This window comes from Megachile rotundata, chromosome 1, assembly GCF_050947335.1.
Source record: "Megachile rotundata isolate GNS110a chromosome 1, iyMegRotu1, whole genome shotgun sequence".
NCBI classification, from domain to species: domain Eukaryota; kingdom Metazoa; phylum Arthropoda; class Insecta; order Hymenoptera; family Megachilidae; genus Megachile; species Megachile rotundata.
The window spans coordinates 18755350-18768032 of NC_134983.1; the positions used below are offsets into that span (position 1 = coordinate 18755350).

General features: G+C 39.3%; 1 protein-coding gene across 2 annotated transcripts in view; it reads right to left on the minus strand.

Moving 5' to 3' along the window:
* The window catches only part of knockout (Stork-head domain-containing protein knockout), a 163808-nt gene that overhangs the window by 53425 nt on the left and 97700 nt on the right, over window positions 1-12683 (minus strand). For both annotated transcript variants that reach the window (XM_003704094.3, XM_012287141.2), the window contains exon 4: window positions 7601-7796. In XM_003704094.3, coding sequence (XP_003704142.1) covers window positions 7601-7796 — 196 coding nt within the window. The remainder of the gene's footprint in view (window positions 1-7600; window positions 7797-12683) is intronic.

The window sequence follows — 12683 nt, forward strand, 5'->3', positions numbered from 1 at the left end:
GGATTTGAGGATGTAGGGATTTGGGGGCGTGGGGATTTGGGGGCGTGGGGATTTGGGGGTGTGGGGATTTCGGGATGTAGGGATTCGGGGGTGTGGGGATTTGGAGGTGTAGGAATTCGGGAATGTAGGAATTTGGGGGCGTGGGGATTTGGGGGTGTTGGGATTTGGGGATGTAGGGATTTGGGGGCGTGGGGATTTGGGGGCGTGGGGATTTGGGGGTGTGGGGATTTCAGAATGTGGGGATTTGGGGGTGTGAGGATTTGGGGGCGTGGGGATTTGGGGGCGTGGGGATTTGGGGGCGTGGGGATTTGGGGGTGTGGGGATTTCGGGATGTAGGGATTCGGGGGTGTGGGAATTTGGGGGCGTGGGGATTTGGGGGCGTGGGGATTTGGGGGTGTGGGGATTTCGGGATGTAGGGATTCGGGGGTGTGGGGATTTGGAGGTGTAGGAATTCGGGAATGTAGGAATTTGGGGGCGTGGGGATTTGGGGGTGTTGGGATTTGGGGATGTAGGGATTTGGGGGCGTGGGGATTTGGGAGCGTGGAGATTTGGAGGCGTGGGGATTTCGGGATGTAGGGATTCGGGGGTGTGGGAATTTGGAGGTGTAGGAATTCGGGAATGTAGGGATTTGGGAATGTAGGAATTTGGGGGCGTGGGGATTTGAGGGTGTGGGGATTTCGGGATGTAGGGATTCGGGGGTGTGGGAATTTGGAGGTATAGGAATTCGGGAATGTAGGGATTTGGGAATGTAGGAATTTGGGGGGTGTTGGAATTGGGGGGTGTTGGGATTCGGGGGTGTAGGAATTCGGGAATATTGAGATTCGGGGGTGTAGGGATTTGAGGGTATAGGAATTCGGGAATTTTGGGGATTTGGAAATGTAGGGATTCGGAAGTGTAGAAATTGGGAAGTGTAGGTATTCGGAAATGAGGGATTCAGAAATGTAGAAATTCGGGGGCGTAGAAATTCGGTAATATAGGAATGTGGAAATTAAGCGACTCGGGGGTGTAGAAATTCAGTAATATAGAAATTTGGAAATATAAGTATTTGTCAATGTAAGTCTTCGGTAATGTAATACCATCACATATGTATCATTCTACATAGTAAACATACCACACTCGTATGTGAGTTTTCCTAGAAAGACACCACAACTTCCCAGCTGCTTCCAGCCAGTACCAGAACTTCTATACAAGTTCTTGTGCGAAATAATAAATGAATATTAAAAATGAAATAAGAATATTGAAAATGAAATGAGAATAAAAAGAATGAAATGCGAACATCAAAAATGAACTGAGAATAGGAAGAATCTTCTTATAACACCCACTTTGTATCTCCTTCTCCACATCACAAAATTTGTAATCATCGATGACTAGTGATTAAAAGTTAGCACCATAGAGTCGAATGTAATAAATGTAATAAATGTAATAAATGTACTAAACGATGTAATTAATCGGTAAAACTAAGATGAACGCTAGTGACGTTAGGTATAGTTGAGGATCAAAATCACGAAGAATACGTCACAGCGGCTGTCAGACTGTTGAAAGCGAGTCGGATCGGTTCGTTCAACCACGCACGCAATCAACCTAGCAAGGCTAACTTCTTTTCTACCTGCTAGCTTTACAAGTTTCTGCCAACCTCCGCAAAGGCCGTTTAGGCCCGGTTCAGCTTGGCGACAAGTGTCTCGGTGCTCGGAGGCTGCTACCTTTCGAATTACAATTTTTATCAATTTTAGACGTTTGGGTATTTTTGTACTTTCGGAACTTTGGGAGGTGGTTGAATGAGATCTGTGGGGAACTTAGGAAATTGGAGAACTTGGGAGTTTGCAAGGTTTCGGGAATTTGGGGTTTTTAAGAGTTGGAGAATTTGGGAAATTTGAAGATTTGGATATTTTTGAATTGGAGTGTTTAAATGGTAAATTTGAAAATTTGGGGAATTAGAGGATTTTGGGAAATATGAGAAATTTGGGATATTGGAAAATCTATGGATGTGAAAATTTGTATTGGGGAAATTGTAAAATCATAATTGTATCAAAAATTGTATGAAGGTCGCTAAATCCAAAATATACTTAACATTTCACATTGACGTGAAATCAATTGAATTACCTTAATTATGCTTAGCTGTACCAATACTTAGGCAGCCTTGACAGATGCACCTACCAAGAAATTTGTAGACGAAGCGATTAATATAGATCTTCCCATTGTACTCTTGAAATATTTGAATTTGATGCCTAACAGACAGCGAAGGTTTCAGTCGTTCAATACGTCGATTCAAATACTTCGCGAAGACTATCGAGGAAAGCAATCAGGGTGAAAAAAAGAGGGTAAAAAATGAAGCATTCAGTGCGACGACTTTATCGTGGATCATTAAAGAGGCAACGATGGTGATGCAAATGAGGCATGGCGTGAAGTTCCCGCCTTCGAGGAGATCCGTGCCAACGGCAGCAGGGGAGTGTTTAAATCGCGAAGTTAGCTTATCTCTCGCAGCTTATCTTCGAGAGAATACGGTTGCCGGTTTATCTGGGATAAGTTTAACCGCGGATAGACGAGTTTCTCTGAGGGAGATGCGTGAACGCTTTGGGATCGATAAGTTATCTACCGTTTATTACTAGTCTTTGGATGAGTAGTTTTAGGATTAGGGAATGAATTACTGTAGTTTTGATCGTTTCAACATTTCCAAATTCTCTAGTTACAAACTTGGGAACCTTGCACTTCACTTGCACCTTTCTTCAGTTCTGGAATTTGAGTTCTTCAAATTCCCTAACTTCCCAGATTCTCTAACTCCCAAGTTCCTTAGCTCTCCAGATTCTCTAATCCCCAAATTCTCTAATTTTTCAGATTCTCTAATATCCAAATCACAGAAAAAGCTACAGTGAGATCAGAGAATAAACCAATGCCTCTATAAACAAAATAACATGCATTGCTACAGGACGTTTCATAACTAAAATTTTGCAATAGCCTCTCAGATTAGAATCCAGGAGAGACTGGTATAAAATACTGTCCACAGAAAAAGCTACAGTGAGATCAGAGAATAAACCAATGCCTCTATAAATAAAATAACATGTACTGCTACAGGACGTTTCATAACTAAAATTTTGCAATAGCCTCTCAGATTAGAATCCAGGAGAGACTGGTGTAAAATATGTCCACAGAAAAAGCTACAGTGAGATCAGAGAATAAACCAATGCCTATAAATAAAATAACATGCATTGCTACAGGACGTTTCATAACTAAAATTTTACAATAGCCTCTCAGATTAGAATCCAGGAGAGACTGGTGTAAAATACTGTCCACAGAAAAAGCTACAGTGAGATCAGAGAATAAACCAATGCCTATAAATAAAATAATATGCATTGCTACAGGACGTTTCATAACTAAAATTTTGCAATAGCCTCTCAGATTAGAATCCAGGAGAGACTGGTGTAAAATACTGTCCACAGAAAAAGCTACAGTGAGATCAGAGAATAAACCAATGCCTCTATAAATAAAATAACATGCATTGCTACAGGACGTTTCATAACTAAAATTTTGCAGTAGCCTATCAGATTAGAATCCAGGAGAGACTGGTGTAAAATACTGTCCACAGAAAAAGCTACAGTGAGATCAGAGAATAAACCAATGCCTCTATAAATAAAATAACATGCATTGCTACAGGACGTTTCATAACTAAAATTTTGCAGTAGCCTATCAGATTAGAATCCAGGAGAGACTGGTGTAAAATACTGTCCACAGAAAAAGCTACAGTGAGATCAGAGAATAAACCAATGCCTATAAATAAAATAACATGCATTGCTACAGGACGTTTCATAACTAAAATTTTGCAATAGACGTCAGATTAGGATCCAGGAGACACCAACAAAAAATACGGTCCGCAAAAAAGGTACGTTGAGATCCGAGGGTGTAGAAGGATCGGTGCTATAAGCTTATTACATGGTCGAGCAAGTTGAGCCGCGACACGCGATCAATTTCAAGCCTGCGTTGGTCGGTGAACGGAATGACGCTCGTATTAGGGGCCCGATCGTTGATAATATTCGACGGGGGGCAGGATCGGGGTGGTGTAACGAACCAGGCCGCGAACAATGTACGAATAATTTTCTAAAGCCGTCCGTGGAAAGAAGTCCCCGCGAGAACAAGCTATCATTAATTATATGCCCGTGTCCGGGCATGTTGGAATGCATATACATTAGCATAAGCCCGATACGCGAGATAGTTCGCGTGTAGGTGTATACAAGCGTGTAGTTGGTCCGAGAAGAATGAAAAAAGGAAAGAAAAATGTGAGAAACGAGGGAAATGAGGAAGGAGAGCGAGAGAAAGGAAGAGCACGGTGAAGAAAGAAGAAAAGGGATCGTATAAGGAAAGCGGTCCCCGGATACCGAGGATGCTCTATAATCCTAACAGATAAACGATGTAGAACGTACCAGGCTATCGTTGTTACGTTTTTTTACATGGAAACGCCAGCAGAGAACAGAGGAAGCGAATCGCAGCGACGCATAGGCGCGTGCAAGTGCAGGGACGGCTTTACAGTTTACGGTGCCCTGCGGTTGGTGTACAAGCTCTACCAAAAGCTGTTATATTTTCTCATTTTTTCAGTGAGCAAGTTTTTCATATGGGACAAGATTAAAAAAATATATAATTTAGTTAGTTTGATATTTTCAATTTTGTCATTTTTTTTTAAGTTTCTAGATTTCACTGATTTCTGATTCTTAAAATCTTAGAATCTTCGAGTGCTCATATTTTCATATTCTTAAATTTCCAACGTGACGGAATAAATCAAAGAATTCGATGACTTTGCGAGTTAGTTGCGACCGTTACGACAGGCTTGAATTTCATTCCAGATGGAAACAGAATACTGAATTTTATACGGTGTTTTGATAACTGTTTTCAAGGTTAGCTATGAAAGAGTGACATTTTATTGTACTATCAGAATATTCTTATATTAAAGTCTTAAATTTATAAAGCAGGAAATGTAGGAATTTGAAGTGTTAAAAGTCTATCTGTCTATGACCTGATACGACCTGATCCGAATTGATACGAATGCACCCGAATTGATCTGTGAGCCTATTGGAGCTGATCCGAAGCTAGCCGAATTGATTCGAACCGACTTGAAGTGATCGGTGCGCACCCGAACTGATCCGAACCCAGCCGAATGGATCCATAACCATCTGAAGTGATTGGTACGGGTCCGAGTCGATCCGAACTTGGTCGAATTAATCCGAGTCCATTAAATCTCGTCTAAAAATTTTCGAATTGATCCGAACTCATCGCAATTAATTCCGAATCCACCCGAATTGATCCGAATGCACTTGAAGTGATTGTAACCCATCCGAATTGTTCCGAAACCATCCGAATTGATCCGAATCCGCTCGAATTGGTACAAACCCCTCCGAACTGATCCGAAACCACTCGAAGTGATCCGAAACCCATCCGAATTGATCCGAAACCACCCGAAGAGATCCGAAACCACCCAAATTGATTCAAACCCATCCGAATTGATCCGAAACCATTCGAACTGATCCGAAACCATCCGAAGAGATCCGAAACCACCCAAAATTGATCCAAACCCATCCGAACTGATCCGAAACCACCCGAAGAGATCCGAAACCACCCAAAATTGCTTTAAACCCATCCGAACTGATCCGAAACCATCCAAAGTGATCCGAAACCACCCAAAATTGCTTCAAACCCATCCGAACTGATCCGAAACTACCCGAATCGATCCAAAACCGCCCAAATTGTTCCACCTCACCCTCCACATAACCAACGCGATATTATTTCATACAAACCACCTTCAAACATCTATAATTACACACATATGTACCCATACCCATAAATTTCCAATAAACAGAAGATATTACCGTACAGTATTTCATAAAATTATAGTAATAACGTTAATATAATAAAAGTTGGATTAAAGTTGACCCGTATAGGTCGTCGGTAATACGAGGGTTAATTGTGTCGTTACGCCAATGCCTGTTGGAACTTACACGCATTAGCATACGCTTGGTATGCGAAGTAGTAGTGCGTAGGTGTATATAGACGCGGGAACGCGATGCACAAAAATGGCAAAGGTGGCGAGGAATGAAAAAAGAAGGTGGAAAACGGGCCCGAGGGAACGGGTTGACGAATAAAAGGCGCAAAACACGACACGACACGACACAGCGATCGACGTGTTGTTATTATGCGATGTCGTTATAAGAAAATTTCGCCTGGCCTTTCGTAGAGACAGGTAGAATGACGACAGCTAAAAATATCGCGCAACGTGCGGTCGAGTGGAACGTGGACTTCCTTTGAATACGAACGAGTTTCGGGTTGGAGGATTTTGTATTTCTAGGCGATTTTTGGGTATTTTTGTCACAACTTGTGTCGCTGAATGTGTTATTGTACTGCTGAGTGATGTGGTTGAAAGTTTCAAGGTGTTTGAATTTCTAAATTGATATGTTAACATATTAGTAGATGAACAAGTTAGGGAGACAACAAGTTAGCATGTCGACACGTTAAGAAGTTGATGAATGAATTAATTAATGGACTAATAGGTTAACAAGTGAAGGAGATCACAAGTTAACAAAGTATTAAGTGAACAAGTTGAAACGTCAATAAGTGAACAAGTTGACAATTTATCAATTTAATAGGCCAGCAAGTTGACAAATTAATAAGTGACAAATTAACAAGGCATCAAGTTTATAAGCTGACCAGTTGGCAGGTTGATAAGTCGACATGTTTATACATTAACAACTTGATCAGATGATAAGTCAACAAGTTGACAGGTCGATAAGTTAACTAGTTGACAAGTTAACAAGGTGACACACCAAGTTAACAAGTTGATAGGTTAACCCCCCAGTCAATTTTCATCCCAAGAAACGCCATGAAAACACTGGATAACCCTTCCGGTTGTAACTCGAATAGTTCTTACAAGGAACGTGGCGAAGTAAACGCTGATAAAACCATGAACGGTGGTTGCGTAAAGATAAAGCTGCAGATACGAGAGCTTCTCGATTTAAACGTTCGGTTGCGAACATTTATCCACGCGAGGACTTAACGCCACGTTTAATTTGCATTATCGTCAATTTCTCTGAAATAGCTGGGATTACAACATCTTCCTTTTGTTCATTTTCTACTTGCTACAGACGGTCACTGCTTTTTTCTCATTTTTTTTTTTTCATTATTTTCATTATTTATTATAGCGTTAATAATTATTATAAATTTGATTGGTAATCATGGTGTCGATAATTATTATAAATTTTGTCTGATAATCATTCTGTGGAAAATTATCATAAGTCTTAACCTAACCATCCTGTTAATAATTATCATAAGTTTCTTTGATCTTTGATAATCATCCTATCAATAATTATCATAAGTTCGTTCATTAATCATCATGTCAATAATTATTATTTTTGCCAATCGTCATTGAATTTCTTTCAAAACCTTGATGATAGTTAAACAATCAATTAACGATGAATTTTAAAGAATGTACATGTTTATAACTCAGAACCATCTAGCTATTTTTAGTGCTGTATTATCATTGCTCACATATGATCTTCATGTCCAAAAATTCGTTTTTAATATTCAAGTCTTGTACTGGTTCGTAAGTTGGAGATAAGTAACTTACCAAGACAGGTGATCGCATGATCGGCTGGTGGTCGCAGGACATTTCGAGCCCAGGCTGCCCTCAAGACCTCGAGGGCACAGGGTGGTCCACCGACCATCAACACGCCAGGTGCTACGTGACCCTTGTACCTTAATTGCCGGGTTGCGTCCACCAAGGCTGCGTTCCACCAGCATTTGGAGTTTGCCTCCAAAAAGCCCTGCAACATTTACGAAAATTAGTACTCTGATCACTTTATTAACAGACAGGGTTCTAATTAATCCTTCGGAACAAAGGATCTTTCTGAACCTGCCCTGAAGAAATATGTCTGTTTCGAAATCTGGTTCCGAAGCTCATAAATTGTACAATATAAAATTCAAGTTGAGAATATTATTCTGAAATGATCTCAAATAAAAATTCAAGCATTAATGTTAAATATCAGTAATCTTAAATAAATGTATTCATATATTAATGTTAAATAAATGTATTCACACAGTAATCTTAGATAAATGTATTCACACAGTAATCTTAAATAAATGTATTCACACAGTAATCTTAAATAAATATATTCACACAATAATTTTAAACAAATGTCTTCACACAGTAATCTTAAATAAATGTACTCACACAGTAATCTTAAATAAATAACATCACCTTCAATTAATTATTTATGTGAAAGCACAAGTCTACCAGTTCGTATTATAGCAATGCATGCAGTCGTCATTTTCAATTTCAAATGAATGTAAGTAAGCTACTTTACATAGCTATTGTAAAACCACTGTTACACAAGAAGTCAATAAATATTTGATACAATGGATTAGCATATATCGTAAAATGACTGGCTAGTCAATTCTATCTAAAATTGATGGCTAGAAACAGATTAAAGATAAGATAAAGAGGGATCAATCAGGGATATACATCGGAATGTCGACATATTGTTACGCAACATACGGAAAAGGAACAAGTCCCACAAATAGTCCGCAATGTCGTAACAGCGATATATCTTCCATTACGAGGACGACGATCGTACGGAAGATAGAATCTCAGGATTCGTTCGGTAAAATACGGTCGTGCCGTTAAGTGTTTACTGCCAGGGGTGTTGCTCACCCTTCTCGTAACTCGCAGCGAAACTGTGCCACCCTCGTAGTGCTCGATCCCCGGGTAGTTATACGGGGGTAAGCCATGATGGGGGTCGAATAAGCCAGACAGTGCTCATAAACGAACGTCCCCGTAGGATTTTCACCGAACGTCGCCCTTTTCTACCCCCTTTTCTTTTCATCATGACGTTCTTCGTTGCCTCTGCTTCACGGTAAACCATGAAATTAGAAGTGTTCGAATCGATTGGTCGATTCATGAAGCTATCGTGATTCATTGTGACCTTTGTGTGCGTCGAACACACGGTTCTCCTCCCTTTCGTAACTCCACTCGAGATAAAGCCATGAGTCTCGGTGTTATAAATCAAAATGTTTTTCATGTCGACGGAAGATTTAATGACTTTGAAAATTTATCGAAATCGGTGTTTGTAAGTGACGATGTAACGCGTGTTGATATGTAGCATATAATACAGGAAGTAACTATTTAACTCGTGGCAATTATAATGTGTGAGGAAGTACAATAGAGAATATAAAGCGTGGCAATATAATTTGTGATGGATTTAATGCATGGAAAATATCGGGCGTGGTGATATAGTGTGTAACAAATATTACATGTGATGATAACGCATAGCAAGTATAAGTCGTTGCAAATATCACACGTGGCGATATAATGCGTGGAAAATATCATGCATGGCGATATAATGCGTGGAAGATATCACACGTGGCGATATAATGCGTGGAAAATATCACACGTGGCGATATAATGCGTGGAAAATATCACACGTGGCGATATAATGCGTGGAAGATACCACACATGGCAATATAATGCGTGGAAAATATCACACGTGGCGATATAATGCGTGGAAAATATCACACGTGGCGATATAATGCGTGGAAAATATCATGCATGGCGATATAATGCGTGGAAGATATCACACATGGCGATATAATGCGTGGAAGATATCACACATGCCGATATAATGCGTGGAAAATATTACACAAGGCGGTATAATGCGTGGAAAATATCATACGTGGCGATATAATGCGTGGAAAATACCACACATGGCGATATAATGCGTGAAAGATATCACACATGGCGATATAATGCGTGGAAAATATCACACATGGCGATATAATGCGTGGAAAATATCACACATGGCGATATAATGCGTGGAAAATACCACACATGGTGATATAATGCGTGGAAAATATCACACATGGCAATATAATGCGTGGTAAACAAAAATCATTGAAAATATCATGTGGTGATATAACGCGTGGTATATATATCGCAGATGGCAATATAACGAGTGGAACAATCACACATGGCGATACAACGTGTGAGAAATTACCACGCGTGACAAACATCACATGTGGCGATATAGCGCGACAATATATGACTCGTTGCATTATAAGCGAGTATGCATAGAGAATATCACGCATGGCAATATAACGCATGGTAATAAAATGTGCAGTGACATAACGCGTGGTGAATAGAACTAGTGGTGATATAACGCGTACCATAAGCAATATAATGAGAGGTAATGCAACATGTTGCGATACAAAGCAATATAGCTATCAAAGGTCCCAAACTTATTTTGACAGGATTTACATAATACGCTAGAAAGTTGACATTTTCTTATGCAACGTATTATGAGAAGGACTCGTTTCAGAATTGAGTAGTGATCATACAAGATGTTTTTCTCGGAGTCGCGATCAAGATAGCGACGTCGATGTCTGTTTTTCAAGCATACAGGTTGGAATAAATAGAAACATTCCTGTTGTGGCTTATCTCGTTATTTTCCTTTTACTTCCGCCATACAAGTATTGATGTTATTGGAAGATTTGTAGCGACCAGACATTGTATCTCGTTTCAAACATTACCCGCTCTAATTTGATTACCGTTGCCCATTATACAACCCGTGTTTAACACGCAGTTTTACCTCTGCTTCGATTCCCGTCCGTAACCCATTCGCTACGTTTTGTTTCGCTTTGTTTTCGTTCTTAAAAATTGTTCGACTTTAATCACGCTCGTGACATTCGGCGCTATCGATCTCTCGACCAATTTGGAACGGAACACTGACAAAACGGGCGACCCTTTTCTTTTTCTTTTGCACCCTCGTTCTTTATTTGCACATTGAACGGAGCACGACTGGAGGACCCTCGACTGGGTTGGCACGCTGCACCTGACAGGATATTTTTCACTCCGTATTCCGATTGAAAGCGTTCAACGAGCTCCTCCCCGAAACGTTTGCGGATAATTCCACCGTGTATCGACCGTAATGGCACTTACGCTCTAGTGGCGTGACGCCATTTTTTGACAGGGCCAAATCGAGCTTGATATACAAACTTCTTTTATTTTAATCCATTTGTTGGGCAAACATGAAATAATTACATTTTTAATTTAACTAGAAATTCGTTATTTTTATTATACTACAATGGCAGTATTCTAGTATTTTATTGTTGTACTGTTATACTATGGTACATTCTAGCCAACTATTTTATTACTGTGTTAATGTACTATTGTACTATTATACTGCTGTACTATTATATCACTATATTATTAGGCCATTATAATACTGTAACAAAGTACTACTATACTACCATACTACTATGCTACTATGGTACTGTACTACTATACTATTATACTACTATGCTACTATACTACTATATTTCTATACTATTATACTACTATACTACTATACTATTGCACTACTACATTACTATACTACTGTACTATTATACTACTATACTATTATACTACTATACTACTATACTACTATACTACTATACTACTGCACTACTACATTACTATACTACTGTACTATTATACTACTATACTATTATACTACTATACTACTATACTACTATACTACTATACTACTGCACTACTACATTACTATACTACTGTACTATTATACTACTATACTACTATACTATTATACTACTATACTACTATACTACTATACTACTATACTACTATACTACTATACTACTATACTACTATACTACTATACTACTATACTTCTATACTTCTAAACTATTGTACTACTATACTACTATACTACTATACTACTGCACTACTACATTACTATACTATTATACTATTATACTACTATACTACTATACTACTATACTACTATACTACTATACTACTATACTACTATACTGCTATACTGCTATACTGCTATACTACTATGCTACTATACTACTATGCCATTATACCACTATACTACCATACTACTATACTACCACACTACCATGCATCGTTTTATATCTACACAGTCGAGCAACGCGAAACTCCCTTCGAAAGGACCCGTACACTTCGAACCAACACGGCTAGGGCAAAGAACTCCACCATATTTTAAAGTCCCGATACGATATAAAGGATAACTGCTTTCCTGTGTACTCGCGTGTGTTCAGAGGCTCGTTCGATTTCCGAGAGCCCTCGGGGAGAATATTTTCCGTTTCCGCGATGTATACAGTGTACACGCGATATCGTCCCGATAACTGCGATACCTTGCCAAACCGGACGTCGGGAAATAAAAGTTCGGTGACAGGGAATTACTTTATTCCGTCCCTTATTCGCGTTTATTTTCCTCTTTTAGTTCGGATCTTGCCGCGCGATCGGTATATACTTCATACGCCCGACGTTACGGTGCAAATTAACCTGTTCCGAGAGGAGTTACAGGCTAATCTTTTCGCGGATAATGCAACCTGTTATCTAAAGTTGTAAGTAGTGAACGATGGTGAGTCGAAAGGTTTAAGGTTACGTACTGAAAATATTTTAGAATTAAGAAAGTTGTATTATATATTGACAAATGTGGTATGACTCATTGATAATAGTATAGGAATCTGCACTGGTACTTAAACAATATACCTAAATAATATGAGAATCTTCCTCCTACAAACAGTAAACTTTTCAGTGAACTTCAACCTATCTAACTTCATGTACCCATTACTCAAGCTACATGTTCTTTTGCAAGTCGACTAACAATCGAAGCTTTAATCAT